Consider the following 26503-nt stretch of genomic DNA (forward strand, 5'->3'; position numbering starts at 1 on the left):
AGGGTGATTACTCTATCGTTATGTCTTCATTACCGTCCGATAAGACGAGTTAATCAGATATTCATACGGTGGGGATTGGTAGGGACCCGTCTGACATTTTAGTAATAAAGTTAGCCAGTCCTTACTTTACCACTAACGTTAGCGACCAGCCTCCGTGCTCAGGTTTGCTTACTGGGCTTGAGTCGGCGTGTTGGGGGGTAGTGCCCCCTCCCTTTTCTCCTCGCTTCGCCTCGGCCCTGTCGGGCTTGCCCTTCCCTGGTGACGGAGCGGGACCCACACCCGCTCTGTTTCACCCACAGGAGTGCTCACGATCTTCTAGATGTCTTTCTTTTGCTTAGGACTCTCCGAGTTCCAGCTTGACGATTGGGATAGGCTCCGTCCATCGCCATAAGACGAAGAAGAAATCTACCAAGGGCACTGGTGAGGTCGACACGGTGGATTCTGCTGTGACAGCCCCTATGGGTCATGGCAGGTCTGCTTAAGGGGCTCCGGTCCCGGACAAGCAGGCGGTTCCTTCGGGACTGCTAAGCGCGTCCAAAGGCTCAGCAGCCAGCGAAAGCACTGACTATCGTCGGAGCAAAGTAGCAGGCAGCAGAGCGGTAACCACCAGCGAAAACCCTAGCGGGTTTTGCAGCAGGAGGATACCAGTCGTCACGGTAGATTCTGCTGTGACAGCCCCTATGGGTCATGGCAGGTCTGCTTAAGGGGCTCCGGTCCCGGACAAGCAGGCGGTTCCTTCGGGGACTGCTAAGCGCGTCCAAAGGCTCAGCAGCCAGCGAAAGCACTGACTATACGTCGGAGCAAAGTAGCAGGCAGCAGAGCGGTAACCACCAGCCGAAAACCCTAGCGGGTTTTGTAGCAGGAGGATACCAGTCCTCTAGCGAAAATCCTCACGGGTTTTTAGCAGGAGGACACCCGTCTGTTGCAGGCATATCTACGGGCTCAAACAGCCACAGTAGTAGCCAGCGACGGGCAGCATGCAAGGGTACCCCGGGCTTGCCTGGGTTGAACCCTAGCATGCATGGGTTCAGCAGAGACGATACCGTGGCTAACGCTGTGGGTGTAGTCTTAGCAGAACCAACTGGGGTTGTCACACGGCAGCGTTCCATGGCGGGACCGCCGAGTGATACCCTGGGCCCTAGAATAGCTGCTGGCTGTCCACAGGGACTGGCTGGCGATTATTCAGGGGTTGGGCTCGCAGTCTCTCACGGGACAGCGACCCAGGTGCATTCGGTGGCAGCTACAAGACGAGCTACGGCTTGACTTCAGTGGTAGCCGCTATGCACCCGCCCATAGCTGCCGTGAGTGGTCCGCCACACACAGCGACCTTGGGCTGAAGCTCTAGAGGGTACAGTAAGTAGCTTGAACAGCCTAGCTGATCAACAACCCACTTATGTCCTCGAGAGCCAGCGGAGCGTGGGTGATCCATTATCGTCAATGGGTCAATTACCCTCTCTTGATCGATCACTGTCAAATCAACAGGGCATAGCTCCATTGATTGACGCTGCCTATTCAGGTGGCGAGGTGATTGATCGGGGGTATGCACGCTCAGCTACCCGTGGTACTAGGCAAGCTCCCTCTAGCCAAGGGACAGCCGGTATAGCGCGGTACCCATACACACGGCTTGATCCTTGCGGGGAACGCGGTGAGGCATGGGTACAGTGGTACACAGCCGGAGCCCTCACGGGCACCTACGCTGGAACCACGCATACAGCGGTACACAGCCGGGAACCCTCACGGGTACCCACGCTGATACCGCACCGGTACCGCAGCACCCGCCTTAGTCGCCACAGTCTCTGTGGCAACAAGGGGAGGCGGTGCTGGTACTGCAGTACCATGGGGTTACCCTGGTGGCGGATCCTTTCAGGGTCAGCTGCCGGCTGGGTATGCCCGTGGTACCCGCCGCAGGGTGTTTCTTCCACGGCCTAGCACCGTGGCAAGTGTCGCCTAGCGATGGCCACGCAGTACCAACATCAGCTGTTGACCAGGCCAGCCGGCATGGGGCTAACCCAGATCTTGATCAGGGTAGGCGCCGTGCTGCTAGCGCTAGGACGACGGCTGCGAGAGCATCTTGGACCCAGTGGTGCCATGGCGGATACCTCAGGGTCTTGCGGGAGTACTCCCTCTTCTGCTGGCAGGTAGTCGGCGAGCCACACAGTGGTTATGCCTTCTTACCCGCTTTCAGATGCCCGTCCTCAGTTACCGTCATCATCGGAGCATGATCACGGATACTGTGGGCGAGGAAAGGAGTCGGAAGCTGAGTCCGGTAGTGACATCACTACAATCTCCTTCCCCGCTGCCCCGCGAGGGAGCAACAGCACTGATCTTCCTCCGGACACCCCCTAAGGGGGAGTCCATGGAGGAGGACCAGGGATCCTTTCAGTAGGATGCTCAGCTGCTGCTTCCTCACAGGGGCGCCTGCACTCTCATTCCCGGCAAACCTCACGGGTAGATATCGTGGGGCTGTCGAGCTCAGTAGAGCTAGGGCGCGCGTGCTTGCACGCTTCCTCTGCGATGTAGCGCGGAGGACCACGGACCTACCTGAGGGGATCCGAGAGGGACCCAGATGTCGCAGCGGCGCTCAGACAACATCTGAGCTCTTCCAGCGAGGTGAGCCTATTAGCGGTGCTAACAGCTAGCCTCAACGAGAGCTCCATGGGCCTAGCCCATAGGGTGTCCACTCAGCGCCGGGGTGGGGCCTGCCACTCCAATCGCTCAACGCGATGGAAAGGCATGGTCCTTTTCTCTTTGGATGCTTCTGCGCTACGGTGGAGGACCGTGCAAAGAAGCTACCAACGGAGCACTCTGAAGAAGTCGGAAACTGCCCTTACCATGGGTAGGAGCTCCGACTTCAGCAGGCCGTGCACCACCAACAGTACCCGAGCCCACTACCTCTGCAGCACCCATTTCTGGGAGGCGCAAGGGTAGCACAGGAACAGCTGGCAAGCCCGAAGAAGAGCAAGCGCTCTTCCAAGGGAAGCTAGGCAGAGCATTCCTGGGGGCTCAGCGGTTTTTCCACAGGGGATCTCCCAGTGGACAACCGCTTATGGCTTTCACCCAGAGGTGGGAAACCATCTCTTTGAGCGCCTGGGTATGGTCAGTGGTGAGTGGGGGTTACAGACTGGCAACCCAGTCTCCCCACATTCGTCTGCACATTTCAGAGGTCCACAGTAGTGCCGTCAGGCGGCCCCCAGCGTCGGGCACTACTGACAGGGATCACACAGCTTCTCACGGCGGGCGATTGTCCCGGTCTACCCCCGTTCTCACGGGTGATCTTGGAGCCATTGGCTCCGAGGAAGTCCGGCGACGGGAGCCCCATCCGGAACCGCAGGCTGTTGAACACGTTCTTCAGGCCCAAGAGGTTCAGAATGGGGACTCTCGCCTCGGTGCTAGCCTGCCCCATCAGGGGCATGGGAACAACATCGCTAGATCTCTCGGGGCGCCTATCTGCATATGCCAATCGCCTCTCAAGATCGGAGGCATCTGCGCTTCTAGGTACAGGATCAAAATTACCAGTTTTGATACCGGCCATCCGCCTGTCCATCTCTCCCAGGGTGTTTAACACTCTTGGTCAGAGCGGTGGCAGCGTACCTGAAGCACAGGGTGTCAACATCAGTTGCTACCTGGACGTTTGGCTCATATCACGGACGCACTCCACTGAAGACTACGGGTCTCATGGGGTTGATAGTCCGTGGGGTGCGGGACCCTGGATTTTTGATCAGCTCAAAAAGTCCAGCGTGGTCCACGCATGAACACCACTATTTGTAGGGGCCCAGATCACCCTCACGGAGGGGTTCGCGGTGCTCTCACCCGAGCGGGTGATTTAACATGGTGCGGTGTGCCTGACTCTTGGCGAGTCTCGGGCAAAACCCGCTGTGGCATGGATGAAGGTGGTAGGCCTAATGGCCAGTATGGTAGACCTCGTACTGTACTGCCGTTTCTCGTTAGGGCTTACCCAACTACACCTTCTAGCCTGCTTGCAGGCCCAGTCGTCACCAATATCCCTCGCGGTTCCGTTGTCGGAGATCGCGAGAGAACTCTGGTGGTGGACCCATCAGCCCAATTTGACCCAGGGTGTCAGGTTTCCTGCACCCCGGTATGTCACGTAGTGGCGACCATAGCGTCAAAAGCGGGGCTGGGGGTCCACATCCACGGAGACTCCGTCTCGGGCCTATGGGGGCCATAGAGACAGAGTTTCACATCAACCTCCCTCGCTTACGAGGAGGTGATCGTGGAATCACATACCGTTGTCCTGACGGATAACACAACCGTGGTAGCCTACCCCAACAGACAAGGGGACTCCGGGCCACCACGATTGAGCCTGCATGCACGACACCTGATAGGGTGGTGCAAGTTCAGGCAGATTACGATGAGAGTGATACACATCGCGGGCGTCACCAGCATCCTCGCGCACAATCTGTCACGAGGAAGGTGTCGGGACCAGCAGAATGGTCCCTTGCTCCGCAGGTCGCTCAGACGATCTTCAAGGGGATGTACCACCCCACGAAAGATCTGTTCGCATCTCATCGCAATCATCCACTGCCGATGTACTGCTCAAGGGTCGCGGACCCCCAAGCATTCACCGTGGACGCTCTGTCCATAGACTGGGGAGGGATGACAGCTTATGCAGTCCCTCCGATCTCACTACTCATGAGGGTGGTGGCCAAGATCGGGTGGGAAGACTGCATTGTCATTCTGCTAGCGGCAAGGCCGCTGGCACTCCCAGTACCAGATCTACTCCGGATGCCCGGAGCGGAGGTACCAGTCTATCACTAGAGCACCTGCAGTTAGCTGCATGGCCCTTACCAGGAACGCAGCGGCGAGGGATACTTTTCATCAGAAGCTGTTTTCTCATCGCCGGGGCTAGGCGGAAGTCTACCCTCCGTGCGTATAGCCAGAGTCTGGCTCCATACTACGCTTGGTGCAATGAGGCAAATAGCTCTCCCGCTAGAAACCTCTGTGCTGCTAGTTCCGGAGTTTCTGACAGAAAAGTTCCAAGCAAGACTTCAGCGGGCCACTGGGGCCAGCTATAAGTCAGCTGTCCTCTCCATTCACCGAGGTTTCGAGGCGGTTAGACTATCATAGCCGATGGTTACCTTATTAGTCTACGCCTCGACGGTATGTTCAGCGAGTGTCTACCAAAAGGAAAGTGATCCTCCTAAGGGATCCCAACACAGTCTTAGATTACTTTAAGGGTCACCCTTTTGACCTTCCGTCAAAAGGGACGCTTATATACGTAACTCTCAAGATGGCTTTCCGGTTTGGCGTTGGCTTCGGGACGGCGGTGCTGAGTTGCACACGGTCTCGAGGTTAGCTTCCGTGTTCACAAACACTGGAGCGACACTGTTTCGGCGCTCTGTTCTCGTGGTTACAAACGGGCGCGGTGCATACCGACATTCGTCCCTCTCAATCCCCAGGGTTGGGCAAGGTTCGACTGAAGCCAAAGATAGGCTGGGGTGTCCGATAAGGCGCTGCAGCACTATTTCTTCCGAACACAAGCCTTGCGAGGGACTCACGGCCGCATTCATCACCCTTACAGAGCCTTTCGGTCCAGCCGCTGTCGCAATGGCTGGTCCAGGTGTTGGTGGGGTCCTGGGGGATTGCGAAGGTTTCGCGTCCCGCACGACCCACTCGACACGAGCTATCTCATCATCTTGGGTATACCGTTCGGTTGTCCCTTGAGGAGATCTAGCAGGCGGTGTCCCGGAAGCCACCTTCGCCCTTCTCTACGATACTTCCGTTACGTTAGTAATCAGAGACGGGCGGGAGGTTTACCGGGACATTGTTCGGGCGATCATAATACGGTGATGTACGGGTACCAGGTTTTCAGACTATACAGAATACTCAGCATGGTAAGAACCAGTGTCGCTATTCTTAACCACCAAACTTATTAAGTAAGGAGGTTTATGTCTGTGATCGCGTGGTCTTTTTTTGTTTTCCGACTGTTGGGGAAAATATTTTCTGACCTCGCGAAAACCATCGTTACCGCTCCCGATCCCTGATCAGATGCTGACCAATCTTGTACCTCCATCCGTCGGTTACTTGCTAGATCGATCTTTCAGATGTTGATGCAAGAAGTATCTTAATCAACATCGGAAGCGGTAAGATCGACCGGTGTACTGAGTCTAGTCCCAAACAAAAATGTTTGGTAGACTCATAACCGGTGCGATCTTACCTTTCCGATGTTGATTATCCCGACCCCGCCACCCCTACAAGTTTGGTCCGGTAGGGGATCCCAAGTCGGATAAGGGGCGATCATATGGTGTGACGTCACCTTTTGGGTGAGTCCACCGGGGATCGGGGTTTTGTTATTTATTCATTTATGTGGGACAAAATGACTATTGGTTTTCCGCATCTCGGGATCGATGCAAGAAGTATCTTAATCAACATCGGAAAGGTAAGATCGCACCGGTTATGAGTCTACCAAACATTTTTGTTTGGGACTAATATTCTTTATGTTTTCCTCTTTCATATGACACCACTCATCAGACAGGGTCTAATTCTGCATAAAACCGGGCAAAGTTATTTCTATAGATCTGTTGCGCATTCAAATTGCATTGTATTGGATCGTAATTTCATTTGTGTCTATGCTAATTATGTTTACACAACATGAACTCACGTGTTTTCAAGCAAATTACCGATAATAGGTGATCAAAAGCGATCGGAATGTTACAAAAGTACAGATCGCATTCAGCTTACTTCATATGAGATGATCTTTGAAAAAATACAGCATAATTTGTCTTGGTGTTTGCGGAATGCCATGCAGTAAAATATTAATACGTTGCGGCAATTCATGATTGACAACTAACAATCGGCGTGTCCTTCGTATCCTCCACTGTCAATTTCTTATCCACTCACTAATCCTCACAAAAGCTTTGTGTTGATTACGTAATGGGTGGAGGCAAATTGCAATAAGTACAATGTAATAATGAGTAGGGCGGGCTCCGAGGTGGGTTTCTTCTTCATCTTACATAACAGTATTGTTCTCCAAAAAAACCCGGAAGCTTGTCGTTTGGAGCTCTAGCTGAAATACAGCAAGATAATGTAAGATAGTAAATGTAAACCTGTATTTTAGCTAGAGTATCTCGAGCTACCACTCATGGGGTCATACCTTCGTGGCATTTAGAGATATGTCCATTTCAGACCAAATGGTTAGTCAGTTAGTAAGCTAGTAACATACACTCAATAGTCTCATATAGGCTGATACCATTTCATGGTTCAGCAAATACCATTTCATGGTTCAGCAAAAATGATTGCTTATGTTGTTTTAATTAATTATTTTTTTCTTTTGTTTTATTATTTATAGGTGGCATTCACCAAGGATGGGTTGAGTAGATTATGGAATGAACTTGTTAAGGATGGTGAGGTTACTATAGGGACGCCATCTTGGATTGTCAACTCTGCTGGTGCACCTGCTAGAAAAGGTAATCATCAATTTGCAGTATCCCTGTCTGTTTGACTGGGTGTATGTATCTGTCTGTCTGACAGTAATACTGTATGTTTGTTGCTCTGTCAATTAATCAGAGAGATTAGACTTAACAGATTTCCACCATGTTTGTGTGTCATTCTATATTGAGGGCAAAATAGTGTACCCCTGGCCAAATTGTTTTATCCAGGCACATGGTTAACACATATTTAAAACATATGCTGCTTGTGATACCTTGTTCCAATAACATGCGCTAAGGGTTACATGCACATACCTAAATTGTAATCGATCAAGCTATAAGATGCCAAGTTTGTTTATGGACTTTTGCTAATAATCCATGATTACAATATGGCTGATTTACCTTAACATTATGCTCGGGCCTTTACCAAGCCCAAGTCTAATTCCTGGACCTCCAAGTCCATATTAAAAGGCGTAACACATGATCATTCTGAAAATTTGAAAATGACCCCTATTAGGCCAAATTTCAAGAACATTTTGGGCAATTTTTACCCCAATTTTGTACTAAAACAGACAAATTTGAATTAGAATTTAGGTTGAAAAAGTACCCTTATTTTCATAATTTTGAGTACACTTTTAAGAAGCTACCCCTATTTTAGCATTTCAAGAACACTTTAAAAAATTACATTTTGCAGGCAGCTTAATTTAATATTTGTATACTATCATTGATCATTTAATTGATTTGATGTAATCTCTTCCTATCTAGGTGAATCTGGCAAGTACTACTGTGGTCAGCGTGTGTTGTCCTGTTCATGCTGTGATGGCCGCTGTGGACCCAACAATGGCTGCAGCTGTGCACCCTGCCAGAAGCTGGATGAAGATGAGAAGAGGGAAGAAGTGAAACAGCCATTACCATCTGTCAGCTATATCGAGTCATGGACTTGGGGGTCACAGCCAGGTACTTGCAATTTATTGAAGAAAATAGGACAGAGATTGACACCACCCTTATTGCTCCATGGATCAATGACTGTATTGGTTATTAGACACACATTTAGTTCATGTGGTAGTTTGCAGAAAGGAGTGAATTTAGGGATGAAATCTCGACGGCCGGTTGCGTCCGGTTTCTATTGTTCTAAATGATGGAAACCGGTCAAAGGTTTACTGCAAAATATTATAAATTTGGCAGGTTTAAAAGGAGGATAAAGACATGATACTATACATGTCTTTTAGTTTTATATCACAACAAGAGAAAGTTTTAAATATGATAACAATATTGATAGTTGATGATTTTGCACATGAACTTACGCTGCAAGTACATGCTAGATACTGGTCATCTTTTAAAAACTCTACTAAACATAATTCCTATACTCTTGATTAATTTTAGATGCTACACAGTTAAAGGCCTGCCTGCATTCTTTGCTTCATGAGCAACAGCAGTTGCTACGAGATGCATCCCTATCCACCCTGTCCTCCATACGGCTACGCCAAAGACTGGTGGTCTTAGAACGCTACTTCATTGCCCTGCTGAGACACAGTCCGGAACAGAACACAGGGATCAGTGCAAAGAAACGAGAGGAGGTGGCCGGTTCGTCTCCTGTCAAAGTCACAGCCAGAAGGTATGTTACGATTTTGAGTACATTTTTGTCATTCTGTTGACATAGTTGAAACATGTTTTGATGTGTATAACTACACTAGCATCCAGAGAAGTCTCTTCCCTGTTGTGAGCGCACACAGCGTACACTCAGAAGTGGAGTTCTGATTGGCTGATTCAATCATAACAAAAGACCGTTAATCTGATTGGTCGATTATGAGTCAAAGCGCTGGTAAACGGAACACAAAGCTTGGCCCATGTTGCTCATTAACAGGGTGCATCCGTCGGACAGAGCAAGAGACTGTCATACTTCTGTAGAAGCTAGTGTAGGAAGAAGTAGCTGAACTGACTCTAAAATTGTAGGTGTAGAGGGCGAGACTAATTACGGTGACATACGCAAATGGAGTAACTTGAGAATAGTGGTGGCCAACCCTTACCATAAACCTAACCCGAAAGCTAAAATAATCTGAACATCACAATTCGTCGGCTGTATTCCATAGTGGCGTATAGTGATTTTTGGTCATTTTTTTGAAAATTGGCACATATGTCTTTAATGATGTTCTCTTTCATTTTTCTAAGTCTCATCAGTCATAATTAGCTAATTAATTAGTAATTGATTAATTAAATGTATGTATAGTTACAAAGTGACATTTTTTCAGTATTCCATAGTGGCGTATCGACCATACGCCACTTTTTATACACATTTTATAATTATGAAATATCGGCAAAATGAAAAACATCGTATGTCATAGTGGCGTCAGCGTATCGGACCTATACGCCACTATGGAATACGATGTTTTTCATTTTTGCCGATATTTCATAATTATAAAATGTGTATAAAAAAGTGGCGATATGGTCGATACGCCACTATGGAATACTGAAAAAAGGTTAGGGTATTATGCTTTTGTTAGCTTTTCCATAGTGACGTATAGTTTTATTGTCAGTTTGCCAGCAAAAGTATGTATTTATTTCTTTTGAAAAATATATAACAATAAAATCTATTTAGTTTACTACAGAAATTTCACATCATTTACAAAATATAATGAATGTCTGATTTACACAACTCGATTTTAAATTGGCATTTCTTCAAACCCGATTTTCTCGAAAAGTTGTTTATTCAAGCGCGCCCCACTATACGCCACTATGGAATACGGACGACTTAATCTCAACATTACATCATTATCCTTACCATATTCTAACCCTAACTTTAATCCTAAACCTAAAACTTAACCCTAACTTTAATTGCTTGGGTTGGGGGCAATTACTATGAAGACATGCCACACACTCTTATGAAATTGTGGCAGACTTTGTGGATGAAATTAGCACAAGGCAATGAAGAATAAAGATATTTGTGGTTGACAAAAAGATGTGGTGTCAAACAGTATTAATTTGATCCCTTAAGCATTATGTATACTGCCCTCATGTTTCCGATTTGACTCCTAATTTTCATCTCCAATGGAAATTTTAAAACAACAAACTTAATTTCACTCTTTGACATTCATTTCACTCGTGACATTTGTTGCCAAGAGTGAAATCTTGGAATGCAATCCTTGCAGCATTTGTTAAGCTATGCTTGGAATTTCAATTAAATAAACACAGCTACACAACGGCATGACGATCATCAGCGTACACTGCGTAATGAGCGTGACGCGGAAGTGAATCCGACCATGCCAACTCACTTGCGATTGGTTAGTATTTTCCAAGGTTGTGCGTTCTGGGTGTATTTTGAAATACATGTACGCACAGATACAAACTCGGTTGGATCGCATACAGCTACTACTATAGGGTTCAAAACCTTTTTATCTCATTTGTGTTACTCAGTATTGCTACCATGTTTCATTTATCACCATGCAGCCCAGTGAAGTTAGCAGAGAAAGCAACAACGTCCCTGGCCAGAGTAGGTGCTCGTACAGCTCTTTCATTTGCGTTTGCATTCCTAAGAAGAGCATGGAGATCGGGAGAGGACTCCGATCTCTGCTCAGAACTCTTACATGATGCCAAAGAAGCATTGAGGTCTTTGCCAGAGGCCACACTGTTTGATGAGTGCTCCATGTCAAATGTATGGATCGAAGTTGTGGAGAAGGCTACTGATTTCCTCAAGTCTGTGGTCGTTGGGTAAGTTTGATGTTTTTTTTCCTGATAGCTTTGAATAATCTCTTTCAGTAAAAATGTGTCTTATTCTATCAATTTTACTGTGTGTGTAGGGGTGTATGTGCGTGCGTTTATGCTTTTATAAACATGATCAATGAAGATGAGAAACAATATGCCACTGAGTACAAACAGTCATCCTTGTATGGTGGACAGTGTTGACAGATTACAAATATATAGCACAAAATGCATTTTAAACAATGTCTGTGTGTGCATTGGACTGTAGGGCTAGCTCTGTATTAGGCAATTAAAACTAAAAAAGTCCATGATATGGCTAGATAGTAAAATACAATAAAAAAGTGGTTGCTGAATTGTAAATGGCAAAGTTTGTCACTGTCAATGTTTGCTGGTGGTAACAAGTGTGTATTTGAGTGGGGGTGTTTGTGTGTTAATGTGAAATTTACTTGGCATGTCAGTGAAGCATTGGACTATTCCATTTAAAATCCACACTACCCCTGTGGAAGATATTGGAAATATCTTCCACAGAGGGAGCATGAATTTCAAATGGAATTAACACATTAGCAGCGCCATTTGAAGCTCACTCTCAGTCAAGGGAAGATTAAGGTTGAAACTTTCTCAGAGGGTGTATGAAATTTGAATGGAGCTACCTAATGTGCTCATTCCATTTGAAATTCATACTCCCCCTGTGGCAGATATTTCCAAAATCTACCACGGGGGAGTGTGGATTTTAAATGGAATGGCCCATTGTTGCTGCGCAGGAGAATGTACAGTATGTACAGAATGTATGTTTTTGCAAAAATATGACAAAATGTTGCTGTATCGTCTGTTTACAGTGATATCAATGCATGCGCCAGTGCCAAAGGAAGTAACACCATTCCAGTTTCCGATCAACATAGCGCCCTCGCTCTGTTGCTAGAACTAGCCGTACAGCGAGGGACACTCAGTCATCTACTCAGTACAGTACTGTTACTATTACAACTATGGGACAATGTAAGACAGGAACCAGACAATAGGACAAGTCCAAGAGGAACAACAGCACCTCTCGTACCACTCTTGAGACGTTTTGGAGACATACCGAGTCCGAGAGGAAATTTTGTTGTGGACAGTCTACGAGCAGATGAGGTGAGGGTTTTGTTCACCATAGTTATAGAGAAAATCATTTGCCATATTTGACTTCAGTAGAGCCCTTTCCCTAATAGTAATAGAGGTAGTCATTGTGACGTCAACGCCGCCATCTTGTGGGTACGGAGTGCCTTGTTGCTAAGATCACCGTGTTGATGCTTGACTGAAGAGGTGCGTCACGCGCTGCGACTTCCGCGTAGTACGCATGACATGCAGAACGGCAGTACCCACAAGATGTCGGATCCCGCGGAAAAGGCTGACGACCTCTATAAGCGTCCCTTTAGAGTTCAACTGCATCATAAAATTAGTCAAAATATAATACAAAATCAAGCTGTAATGTAAGCCTGAATGTTTTTCAATATTCTGATCTTTACACGATTGTAATGCACTTTAGTAAACTAACATACCCTGCAAAAATCAAGGCAAAATTAGAAGATTTTGAATAAAACGATGGAGTATGTCATTTAATTATTGCGATCAAAATATTAGTCAAACAGGTACACAATGTTCATATCACTGTATGTACATGGTGTGTGGGATGGTCATAACACATCAAAAGGACCAACCTCAGTCACAATTGACAGAGTGATATGCATCAGCGACATATGATTATCTGCGATTATCCTTGTTTTGCCTCATCTGTTTGGGTCCAAATTGAAAGGGGACGTATCTGACAGTGAAAACTGTCATTTTGTAGAAAAGAAATACAGTTCTGTTTCTTATGAAATGCTATCAAATTTTTTGATTTCACCAGTAAAGTAGCCAGTATCACATTATTTTGGAACAACTACACCTTTGACAGACTAAGATTATATGATTATGGAATTATAATTGTGTGACTGTTCAGAGTAATGGTGTACTTATGTTGTAGATCAATGTGTAGAGCATTCTGTATGCAACGTTAATAGAGAGCTTGTGATTTCCAAACGCCCGTATATCCACTCAAAATCACTCTCATGTGATGGGATTTTGAATAGATGCACGAGCGTTTGAAACGTACATTTGGAAACCGCAAGCTCTCTATTATTTCAGTTATATTGATATTATGCTTTTACAACATCTCTCCCCATGCAGTCATTGCGAGCAGTGACCTTCAGCCCGACAGAATGTTTCCTTCGTTACCTAGACCTCCCTGAGGATGATGATGCCAATATTGATTTGAGACAAGCAGCTGTTATTATTATGTCACATCTAGACAGACTAGCCACACCCTATCTACCACCTCCACTCTGTCAAAAGGTGAGTACGACACAGGCCATGTCAAATCTTATTTTGTAGCTTGTCCGATCGGGCAGGCAATAGTAAAAAATTGGTTGCCTGAATATTACCCTTATTCCCGGCAACAATTGTCAACAAAGTCTATTGGACAGGCAATTTGTTGCGGCCTGGTACTACAGTGGAAACTCATTAACACAAATGCTCTTAATTCAAAGTTCTGATAATACAAAGCAATTTTTAAAAGTCTCAAGTTAGTATGTTGATATATACATTTACAAACCTGAATACACAAGCTTTTGATGACACAAACTAAATTAATCAGTCTAGGTTACTAACTGTATAGTGCTTCCACTGTATACTGCTTCTAACCTCGTAACCTCTAAATCTTGCTGTACCGGTTTCTTAGGCGCATCTATACAGTGTCTTTAAAACATGTATGCCAGGGCTTTTGAGGGAACGCCCAATGAAATATGCATTGACATCACTTACAACACTAGGGTAAGAGTACTATACACATGCATTCTACATACCAGAGCATAAATGGGCTACACCAGTTGAAATTAATACACCCCCCTGTGGAAGACATGACCTTAATCTCTCACACAGGGGGTATAGATTTGAAATGGAGTCACCCATTCAGGTAACCCCATTTGAAATTTATACTCCCTCTGTGGAAGATTAAGGTCATGTCCTCTACAGGGGGTGTATAGATACTATCTGGACTAGCCCAATGGTAAGGTAGAGCAACTCACCTGTTGATGTTTTAGAACAAACATACTTAGTCATGCATCAATCCATCCACACACATGTAATAATTTCATAAATTACTTGTTGCTTTGAATTAGCATTGATCACTTTTCTTTTCTTTGCATTGCTTTCCAGGGACCAGTCATTCCCATTGGGCAAGAGGTGTGGGCCTGGGGTATTGTGCCATTCAAGACCTTAAGTAGTAGCACATCCAATACACCGGTACCAATTGAAGCCTTAAATGAGCTTGGTATAGTACAAGTGTGCTGTGCGGAATTCTGTGCCTTGGTGCTAACACGGATGGGAAAGGTCTATATACAGTTTACCAATGTAGAGCCACAGGTATGTGTCCTATTAGGCTAAACCGAAAGGAAAAAAATATGTCTCAAGTATTCGCTTTTGTGGTGCACATTTTGACAGATTACAAAAGTATCTGTAAAAATCTGTTTAAAAAAGTTGGCATAATTGTAGGCAAAAATTTTTTGTAATGTGTTTGAGCACCTCAAGCTTATTTTGACTAAAGTGTGCGTTAGAAAAAATGTAAAAAAATGGGGACGGTTGAATTCCACATTTGAAGCACAACATTTTTTGTCTTATGAAAACCACAAATTTTATGCAATATAGAATAAAGAAATATTCGTTACAAAAGTGTCAATTTGAAGATAACGGCTCGTACTATTTCATTAAAAATACACTTGGTTTCAGAGAAGAACAGCAGCCCCTTGCTCAGATTGATGCGAGCACCCTGTTAATGAGCGACATACACAGAGCTTTGTGTGCGCCGACAAACATCTTGATGCGTAATCGGCCAATCAGATTACCGCGTCCACTTCTGTGTTTATGCTGTGCATGCTCTCAAAATGTAAATAACTGCCGTTCTTCTTTGGCAGAAACTGTAGTGAATGTACATTGAGCATGTTTCCAAATTTTGGGTCCTGTCGGGCACAATGCTTATCGTTGTTTGCAGAAAGCGGCTTCCACTCACTGGGCATGAAAGCTTAGGGTTGGTCTATTCATATCATGGGTATGTTACTACTTTGGTAAACACTGCAATGTAGTGCAAGGGCAGAACCAGTGGTTAGGCCTGGTTTTGATAGAACACGGTTAATCCTCCGGTTGTGCAAAGGGGCGCCGTTGTAGACTATAATTAAAGACAGAGATAAAAAGAATTTATCGCGTCTGATGTCACTGTCAATTATGATCTTTGATTGGTTTACACAGGTTAATAGCGCGTAAGACCGATCTATCTGGTGCTGATCGGAGAAAAGGAATAGCAGCAAATGGCGAAAAATATGTACTTTTACAAGGCAAAGGCATTGTTGACATGGTGCCTTCACCAAAGAAAGATTCCTACTATCGAGACCTAACTTTTGAGATGGTTTGCATGTTTGAAGGTGCAAAATTAACAATAAGGCGCCCGGTTATACCGCTGCATTCAGCAAGTCATCATCATCACAACACTTGTAAACAAACCGTGCTCGAATATGATTGACAGATGACGTCAGACGCGATACATTATTTTTATCTCTGTCTTTAATTATAGTGGTAGGGTTTTGAAACATCCCTAAATGAAATGAAAAGTGTGGTTTGGCAGTGTCAGATGTATTTATATGTCCCACTTAAGTGTTAATTAGTTGTGCAGTGTATTGCTTTTGAAGTTCACATATGAAATTCACAAGATGAAGAAGGCATGAAGATTGGAAGGCATGTCTATCTCATTGCAATAATCAACTTATCCATCATTGTTGTGTCCTTTTTTCTTTCAGATATTACAAGTTGTTGAAGGTTTAGTCAACAAAGATATAATTCAGATAGCAGCTCATCCTGAAGGCAGGCACTATTTAGCATTGACAGCAGATGGGGAAGTGTACTCATGGGGGAATAGTGATGGGGGACAATTAGGACATGGGGATACTAGGTAGGTTGGGAAGACTGGGGATAAGTCTAATAAGACATTGGATATGTAAGGGGTGAAGTGTACTCATGGGGGAATAGTGACGGAGGACAATTAGGACAAGGGGATACTAGGTAGGTTGGGAAGACTGGGGATAAGTCTGATAAAACATTGGATGTGAAGTGTACTCATGGGGGAATAGTGATGGGGATAGGTATGATATGGGGATACTAGGTAGGTTGAGAAGACTGGGGATAAGTCTAATAAGAATGAAATGTGTAGTGTAAGTGGCGAAGTCACAAAGTGTTCTCATGGGGGAATAGTGACGGGACAGTTAGGACTTGGGGATACTAGGTAGGTGAGAAGACTGGGGATAAGTCTAAAACATTGGATGTAAAGTGTGCTCAAGGGGGAATAGTGATGGGGGACAATTAGGACATGGGGATACTAGGTAGGTTGATTAGACTGGGGATAAGTCTAATAAGACATGGGATGTGTAAGGGGTGAAGTGTACTAATGGGGGAATAGTGATGGGGGACAGTTAGGACATGGGGATACTAGGTAGGTGAGAAGACTGGGGATAAGTCTAATAAGATATGTAATGTGTAAGGGGGGAAGTGTACTCATGGGGGAATGGTGATGGGGGACAGTTAGGACATGGGGATCCTAGATAGGTTTAGAAGACTGTGGATAAGTCTAATAAAACATGGGATGTAAAGTGTACTTATGGGGAATAGTGACGGGGACAGCTCAGGACTTTGCGATACTAGGTAGTTTGAGAAGATTGGGGATAAGTCTAATAAGACATGGAATGTGCGAGGGGCGAAATTTGTGACTACTACAGGATAGCAGCATACTTGTTTGCGAAAAGGCATTTGGTCAATCATATTGAGAATAAAGTAGTCAGATTGATTGACTGACTGCTTGATTATTTGTTTGATCAATTGTGTTATTGTTCCATTTCCCCTTGCTTTAGTTCTTGTGAAGATCCAACTCTGATACAGGGCCTCCCAGACAAGCAATCCGGACAGAAAGTAGTGCATATATGCTGTGGTAGTACATACAGTGCAGCAGTGACATCTCTGGGAGAGTTGTATACATGGGGAAAAGGTGCCTATGGCAGGCTAGGTCATGGTAAGTACTTAAGTCAGTAATGACAATTGTTTGCCGGATTTAAATAGAGCATAACATATGATTCTCAGTTGGCTATCAAACTGAGATAAGTTCATATTCCACCAGCCAATACATATTTTTAGCAATTGAATATTACATACATGTAATACATGTATGTGACCATCCATGACAAATCCAGTGTAACGTCGCAATTTTGAGTATCTTAGCTTATTGAACAGTTGAAGTCTCCACAAAACAAACTTTAAAATGATATATCACTTGTCATAACTGCTTTGCAAGTAGGTGATCAAAATCAATTTTGCTGTTGAAATGCTTATTGGTCCGTATATTTGAATAAACACCAGGGAATTTACACTGGGTTTGTGGTGGATGGTCACATCATTTGAGCAATTGCTGTGACTTATTTTGTCCTTTACTTTATATACCCACTTGATGCATCTGCCTGATATTTTACTTGGGAAATTTGATTTTTGATTTCCAAGTGAACTAGCCAGTTATTTAACATCAAGATGTCAGTAGTGGAAGAATTGTATGTAATAATTACGTAACTGAAGGTAGCCCTTGGCATATCTACAAACATTTGTTGAATAACATGTTCTTTTTTTGCAATAGGTAATAGTGACGATCAAAACAAGCCAAAAGAAGTAATTGGCCTCAAAGGACAAAAAGTGGTCAGTGTAGCATGTGGTTGCAGTGATGGTCAAACCTTGGCTGTTACCGATGAAGGTAACGTATAACAGTACTCTATCTTTAGACGATCCATACATGTAGCCCATAGAGTGTTCCATGTTTTAGGATGGTCCAATAAGCTGTTAGTCCAAGTTTAGAGATGGTTTCACTATATTACAAGAGTCTCATTATACATGTAGCATTCAGCAAATTCCTTCTGTGCTGTCTATCTGCTCTTTCTGATTATCATATAAAAAAATTAGGTCACACGATGCTACGCAGCTTGAACAGTCAATGATGTGCCGATGTGATGATGCGATTCAATTAGCCAATCATCATCATCATCATCATCAGTCGGCTGCGGAGCAGGCGACTACAAGCTTTCTCCAACTAATGCGATCTTGGGCAAGCGAAACAATTTTGTTTTGCTGCAGCATCCCTTCAGTATCTCCCAGGAGGTGCTGGACATACTGTAAGTACAGTGTGCGCGGCTGTCCCGGTTTCCTCTTCCCATGTGGTGGAATATAAAGCGCATATTCTTTCACAGGCTCGCCATCTTCAAGACGCAGTATATGGCCGAGAAATTTGAGTTGATGAATCTTGACTCTGAATCAGAACCCCACTTATGTATTTACACCATAAACAGTGCCAAATCAGCAGACCGTCGAAGAACCTTAGCTGATAAGTTTTTGATGTTTAAAAAGGACCGTAAGAATACCAGTGATTAGATTTCTTTTTTTAATAGACTTAATTAGCCACGTGAATTTGAGTGTACATGTTGTGTTTTTCATGTCGTTTTCAGGTGTCATATATTCCTGGGGTAATGGTGACTATGGTAAGCTTGGAAGAGGGGGAGTGAAGGGTGTAAGACGCCAAAGTTAGTTGTCAAACTTGAAGGTCAGAAGATCACCAAGGTGTCATGTGGAACCCATTTCTCAGCCGCTTTGGGCGAATCGGGAGTGGTTTGGACATGGTAAGTTCTGCAGCTTTACAGGAAAATGTTGAAATGCATATTTGATTGTCAATGATAAATTTGAACATGATATTAACATGAAGCTCATCTACAGTTTTGACTACCATTTTATTATGATGTACTATAGGCATCCATTCAATTGAATACTTGAGTGGAAGAAGGACCCAACTCCATTTTTTTACAAAAATGAGTTAGACCCAGCATTTTATTGCCAGCAGATTGATCTTCCTTGTGTGTAAAAGATCAGCCAAAATCCACTCTCTAAATAGTCTTCCACGTATACTTAATCATGGTTTTCATGGAAGAAAGGCCCAACTCCATGGAGTTGGGCCCTTCTTCCACAAATATTGGGTTAAAGAGGAATTTTGTTCATCCATGAAATCTGCAATAAACTTTCTTGCTAACATATTACATGCTTCTACTTGTACAATTAATGGATAATTACCAAATTTTTGTAGCTATTTATAACACATCTGCTTACGGAACGAGCACTTGCAGTATATTAGTGGAAGAAGGGCCCAACTCCAGCTCGTATTAAGACCTGTACCGTTGCCATGGAAACATCGTATATAATTTCGAATGTATGTAATACTGTATGATCATGTATTAAAGGCCCTCTGAAGATGAAAACATTCTGTCTATAAATATTAAGTTTTTTCTTAATATCTCAAAACCAGTTTTGATGGAGTTGGGCCCCTCGTTCACTCAGGTATTCAATTATAGGCAACCCTTCACTTTATTGTTTGTCAATATGTGACCGTACACCACAAATGAGCCGTAAATGTCCTCAATTGTATGCTGAGTTACAGTGTAAAATGGGCATGCAGGTCGTATTCATAGGTACCTCAATTTGGTGCTACGTGTACCTCATTTAGCACCAAATTGAAATACCTATGAATATGACCTTCATGCCCATTTTACACTGTAACTCAGAATACAATTGAGGACATTTACGGCTCATTCGTGGTGTACGGTCACATATTAGGTTTTCACCAAAAAAAAGAATAAATAAATAAATTATGCTCTGCATTCACAAGTTGATATTAAAGTTTGCTATTCAAAAGTACATGTAACATGCCAGGCCTTACTGACAGTATAGCAGTGTTTTAATATTGTGTTATTACAGTAAATCAGTTTTGACTGCCTGTGATTTCATTATAAAATACTATTCAACACTTCAATTGCAGGGGGAAAGGTGATGGCCACAGACTTGGCCATGCTTCAGAGGAGCATCAGAGGCAACCTAAAATAGTGGAAAGCCTACGAGGTAAAAAGGTGATCGACATCGAAGCAGGCAGCCGACACGTCTTGGCCCTGACCGAGTCGGGAGAGGTCTATGGATGGGGTAGCAATGATAGGGGACAGCTTGGTGAGAGTGGTGTTGAACCCAAATCGGAACCAGTGATGGTGTCGGCATTGGAGGGGAAGAATATATGCGGCATAGCGTGTGGTGTGTCACAGGTTAGTAATTCACTATATTGGGCTATTCCAGTTGAAATCCATACAGCCCCTACAGAAGACATGACCTTAATCTCACACACAGGGAGTGTAGATTTCAAAGGGAGTGTAGATTTCAAATGGAATCCCCCATTTGTGAAATAGCCCATTCTCTGATAACATGGAGAAGTAGATAATCGAACCACTGCAATGCAATAGAATCAGCATGTGGAGTGAATATGATACAACATACATCAAATTTAAATGGCAAATGTTTTTTTATTTTGTAAAAGGGATTCTGATTTTAATTCTGTACTCTCTTTTTTCTTTTTTTAGAGTCTTGCCTGGACGTCAAGTGGCAATTGGTCAGTGGGACTAAAAGTCCCATTCAGTGTGCATGTTACCAAGGCAACATTTGAGCAGCTTGATGACCTGTTACAGAGAGTATGCGAAGGGCTGGATGGTCCTAGTGACTGGCCACCACCACAAGAAAAGGAATGTATGGCTGTAGCTGGGCTTAATCTCCTAAGATTACAAGTAGGTTTACATTAAAAGCAATTAGAAATAAGGAGGAACCGATTATAAGATCGGTTATGGGATCAGTACCGATATGTGCGTTATCGGTAAAATGAAAAAGAAAAATGAAAAAAAAGAAGGTTACTCAAGGTTGAAAACCATAGAAATACTGCTCTACTACAAAAGTAAAGTTATTTTGAAAGTATTTTTTCAAAGCTGGATAAAGTTGTATGTTTTAATTACTGTTGCTTCTGTTGAACAGCCTGGGACACACTGAATTAGTATGCATTGCATTGCATATGCATTCAATAGAAGCAAAAGTAATTAATAATGTTCTACTTTTTTTCCTCTTTTTTTTTTTTTTGAAGTAGCAGTATTTCTCCGCTTTCCAACATTGATAACACATATTTTAGAGTCTATAACTTTTGGTAAAACCCTGCAAAAAAACCCCAGATATTTTTATATCGGATCGGATCGGATATAAGCCGATATTAGGAACATCAATATCGGATCAGTGGACTGAAGTCATTATGGTTCAGCTCTAATTAAAAAGTCAATGATAGTGTCAAAAGTGTACTTTGAGTAGTGTGAAAAGATCATTATTATTCTTTATAGTATTACCAATTGATATAGTGCTCTACAAACCAGAGAGCTATGCAGTCATATGTGTAGCTATCATCCCTTGAGTGTGAGAGACAAGAAAAAAAGGGGGAGGGGGAAGCAGCTATAAACTTTGGATGATATCTTCCAGTGTGTTTGATGGAAATTGAGGTTTGCCCATCATTGCAATATAACTCCATCTAAAACTTGATCTTTAAACAGCCGACACCAGTTGAATAGATTTAAAAATGTAATGCTATGACCTTCATTTATGAATTTGGTCTATTTCTGACTTCATTAAAACTTTCTTAACAATTGTAACTATGCATCTGTCACAGATGCTCATCCAAAATGAGGGGTGGACAAATGTCTACCTAAGACATTCATTCTTTCATATTTGTTTGATTCATTGATGTCATCACACTACTCAATAAGAACCCATAATTCAGATAAGAACAGCCGATGATGCCTGGATCCAATAACGTATATGCTAATCGAGATCGATGGGTAAACGTGATGCATGCTTGGAATTGAAATGGCTCAAAAGCTATAAAATTTGTCATCCAAGATCGGGAAATTGAGCCCTTTTCCTCCCCAGCATGCATCACTTTTGCCTATCGATCGCTATCCACAGTATACCTTATATAAATGCGGACATTGATTTCTGCCGGTATCAATCTGAGAACAAAGAAATCCTTTCATCATTTCTAAAAAATAAATTATCTGTAATATTTGTCCAACAGCTTCATGCAGCCATATCCCAAGGTGAAGACACAGAGAAGTTAGGATTAGGTCTTGGTGGATCCTTGCTGTCTAATCTCAAGCAGCGTGTGGTAGACTTGGCCAGCAATGCAGGTGTCATAACCACTGTACAGACAGCAGCACAAGCCACACTGCAGACAGGATGGTCTATGCTGCTACCAACGGCTGAGGAGAGAGCTAGAGCGTTGTCTGCGCTGCTACCAAGTGGTGGTAAGTTTTTAATGCATTGCACTTGACTATGCTCCTCCCACCATGTTTATATTTGTATTGTTATTCATTTTATGGTATTGAAATGAATTTTTTTGAAGCTGGTTAAAATTGAATGTTTTAATACTTTTGTATCTATTGTACAGCTAGCAATGCATACTAATTCAGTGTGTCCCTCTGCTTGCTCTGCTTTAATTTGTCAATAATTAATAGTTCAGGAGGATGTTTTGGAACCACTCTGTAGCATCTCTGTTCAACAGAAGCCACAGTAATTAAAATGTAAAACTTTATCCAGCTTAAAAAAATCTTGGTTAAAACTTAGTAAGTAAAAATGATAAAATTATTTGTTAAATTTTTTCCACACTCCACTTGCTCTGCTTTAATTAGTAAATAATTAACATTTTATGATTTTTTGGAACCACTCTGTAGCATCAAGTTCAAGTTACCATATTTGACCTAATAAGCAGTAAATAATTAGTACTCCCTTGAAAGTCATACTGATAATTTTCTACTTGTTGTACAATGTTGTTATATCTCAAAACTGTAAACAAAATATTACAGCCATTGCATCTCGATGTCTAGATTGTACCATTTCCATTTTTAATAAGGTTATTTTTCACTCAATTACATACTAAAAGTGCCCTTCAACTTGTTGTTTTTATAAATTAGAAATAACAACAGGGGGTGATTGTTAGATGAGGGTGTTTTGAGCTCCATACAGTACTTTCAAAAGTATCTAAGAATGTTGTAAAGCGATTGAGTACATTGAGCTTTACTTATACACACTTAGGCTAGTGTGTAAAGGGTTTCCACTATGCAACAAACATGATTGTTTAAATTTCGTCACAATAAAGCATGTAGCGCATTGGATACTCATACAGTAACCTAACAACTCACATGTACTGATTGTGCCACTGTATTACACCTTTTTGTTTGTTTCTTCATGATTCAGCTATTCTATTTTGTATTATATTTTTAAAAGTACTTTTTGTAAAGAACTTTGATCAGGTTCTGTATTCACTATATTAAGTGTTGTTTATTATTATCAACAATCTGTATGTTACGTAAAACTTAATATCTGGCCTATACTTATGCTTTTACCAGGAGGAGAGAGCGTCTCAATGACCCCAGGTAGACGATTCATGATGGATCTGCTGGTCGGCAGTCTCATGGCTGACGGCGGACTGGAAAGCGCCCTCTATGCAGCGATAAGAGCAGAAGTAAGGGAGATGGAAAGTCTTAAGGAGAAAGACATAGCAGATCTTCCCTTGAGTGATGAACGAGAAGGGGCTGAAGACGGAGCCAAGTATAGCAAAGCTGATATTAGGGATGACATCAGTACAAGTATCCCATTGTTGCAGCTAGTTCAACAATTATTGAGGTAAGGCAGTTGGTATACATAAGATGTGGTCAAGATGAAGAATTTTATTGAGATTACGACCGGGGCTATTTTCACGTTTGACAATGTCAGATGTGAGATTTCTGTGTGGTGGATAAAAAAGCGAGTGATTTTACTAATGTGCATGGGGGCTTTGAGGTAAACTATTACATTAAGATGGCGTAATGGAAAGAAAACACAAATTTCCTCTTTTTTTTGTAATTTAGATTTTTTAACTTTTGACAAAGTATGCATCTCTTCTTACACAAGTCGATCACTTACACAGGACATACTACTCCCCATTCCAGAAAGATACAGAACTAATTTTTTTGGATTAAAAAAATATCCTGTTTTGCCAAATGAAACATAGCTAAATCCTAATCCTTTAGTTAGTCGTAACTGGCAATGAAAGTAACATTTTATTGTTTGGTTAATTTTTGAAAATAAGGGCCAAAAACATGCATTTTTACTGCGTTTTTTGACCTTTTTCGTATTCTGTGACAATCAAACCCAAAGACTTGAACAAAGACTAATTTCAAGTTATGTATTTTTGTTTTTGGAAAACACATTTTCCAATCTTTTTCATAACCAATTAGCAAAAATAACATATGTTATTAAAATTATGAGCTAATTCTTACCCTATACTCAAGATTTTTAATGCTTAGACTTGTGCCAAATCTTACAATTTTGTGACTACAATTGTAAGAAAACATGCAAAATTGCATTTTTGGACCATTTCCCCTCAAATTGCAAAAATATTAAAATTTTACTTTTATTGCCAGTTTGGACTAACTAAAGGATTAGGATTTGGCTATGTTTCATTTGGCAAAACAGGATGATATTTTTTTAATCCAAAAAAACTAGTTCTGTATTTTTCTGGAATGGGGAGTAGTTGCCACATTGCACACTGAGTATGTGTGACTGACTTCATTTGCGCAAATCAGTCGCTTTATATTACTCTAGAATCCTGGATGCGACTAAACAACAAGTAAAAACCATTAATGCCATAAAAAACTGCTGAGCTGCAAATATCATCACCCATTTAATGTTTGCTTATATTATAGGAATGCCTCGTCCATCACCTTATCCAAGCTTCGTGAGCTGTCATCCGATTTCAGCAAAAATGACCCGCCTCCCACCATGGTAAAAAATGAGATGTCTGCCTCGCTTGAATTACTGCTCAAATTCCAAAGACTACTGGTTGCTTTCATTTTACCTGTGTCAGAGGAGAAGCAAAAAGCATCAGCACCAAATACAGGTAAGATGTGAACTTGGCATCATTTTGGGAGGTGCAGGGTACTTGCCTCTGGTCTTCTTCTTCCTATATACGTGCATACCGCAATTTGAGTATTGTCGCACGGGCTTAACGTGCACAGTTTATCTATGCACAATCCTGGAACCTAGGATTGATTGCAGGTATCAGAACCGGAGATGGTCCCCCTTCTCTTTTCGAATAGCTCTGACACTAAACATGCACAGGGTTTTGACTCTTCCTGTACACGGGAGATGGCTTTATGTGACTTCCGAATCACGGACGTCGCACATACACTATCTATATCTGCACATGCTAAGCAGTGTATGGGGGTGAGATGAAATTGTGCAATAAATTCTGTGATGTTACTGAACTTAATTGAAAGATTCCCGACCATATAGGAACTTTTTGGGAGGGAAGATAGTTTTCACCTAAGGCAAGCCCAAGGCTCGAACCCTTGTCGATTGTCCAGGGTAAATCCTTTGTGGGTATTGGCTTGGGTTAAGGGAAGGTCTCAATTTAATTGATATATCATGAGATAACGCTCACCCAATCGTACATTTAGTGTGGGGAAAATGAGCCATGAGAGTGCACCAACCTTCGGAGGGACAAATGTTGATGTATATCATGAATCATCCAGTTGTAGAAACAGAAGGTGAATTATGAATAAAATACTGGAATAACTTACGAATTTTGCAAATTTTCATCCAATCTCATTCAACTTCATCTGGCACCTACAAAGATGCTCCTGTATTGATCGTAATTGGAGACTTGTCCCGTGTCAGCCGGCAAGGAATATTGATTATTGATGAATCCCATGCATGTGAAAGCTGAAATCTCAGCCCCCTCGTTTGTTGAGGGGAGGCTTCTCCAGTCGTTCCGAAATAGCTTCTCGAACTCCCAGTTCAAACCACATCTTCTTACAATCTAGTATGGTAACATCCTCGAATGACCTACATATCAATTTGGTGTCCGGATGTTTTCACATGAGTATATATAGAGGAATCCGGCTGCCCATCACTAGAACTCGGACGCCTATGCTGTCCATTATTATGCTTTGAGAATCTGCCATCCTATACTTTATACACATTTTTAAAAACCAATTATTCTGGATATTGGCGACCGATTTCACCTGAACACGGAGGTCTCTGCATCAGCTTGCAGTCCACGATCACCATACATGTAGTGTATTGATATCGTAACACCGCTTAACGAATTCCACTTTTAGGCGGTTACAGAATATAATCGAGAAAATTAAAATTTTGACCAAAAATCACATTTTTGACCAAAAATCACATTTTTGACCAAAAATCACAATTTTGACCAAAAATCACATTTTTGACCAAAAATCACATTTTTGACCAAAAATCACATTTTTGACCAAAAATCACATATTTGACCAAAAATCACATATTTGACCAAAAATCACATTTTTGACCAAAAATCACTCTTTTGACCAAAAATCACTCTTTTGACCAAAAATCACTTTTTTGACCAAAAATCACTTTTT

General features: G+C 42.7%; 1 protein-coding gene across 1 annotated transcript in view; it reads left to right on the forward strand.

The window, feature by feature from the left end:
* LOC140160696 (E3 ubiquitin-protein ligase HERC2-like) overlaps nucleotides 1-26503 on the forward strand; it is a 118658-nt gene that overhangs the window by 13113 nt on the left and 79042 nt on the right. Inside the window, 17 exon segments of the mRNA XM_072183983.1 lie at nucleotides 7307-7424; nucleotides 8151-8342; nucleotides 8769-9000; nucleotides 10830-11090; nucleotides 11918-12206; nucleotides 13281-13445; nucleotides 14307-14513; nucleotides 15938-16089; nucleotides 17042-17199; nucleotides 17812-17925; nucleotides 18671-18712; nucleotides 18715-18841; nucleotides 20029-20302; nucleotides 20615-20815; nucleotides 22138-22366; nucleotides 23468-23744; nucleotides 24806-24999. Of these exon segments, the coding sequence (XP_072040084.1) occupies nucleotides 7307-7424; nucleotides 8151-8342; nucleotides 8769-9000; nucleotides 10830-11090; nucleotides 11918-12206; nucleotides 13281-13445; nucleotides 14307-14513; nucleotides 15938-16089; nucleotides 17042-17199; nucleotides 17812-17925; nucleotides 18671-18712; nucleotides 18715-18841; nucleotides 20029-20302; nucleotides 20615-20815; nucleotides 22138-22366; nucleotides 23468-23744; nucleotides 24806-24999 (3232 nt within the window).

Source organism: Amphiura filiformis, chromosome 9 (genome assembly GCF_039555335.1).
Source record: "Amphiura filiformis chromosome 9, Afil_fr2py, whole genome shotgun sequence".
Lineage (NCBI taxonomy): Eukaryota > Metazoa > Echinodermata > Ophiuroidea > Amphilepidida > Amphiuridae > Amphiura > Amphiura filiformis.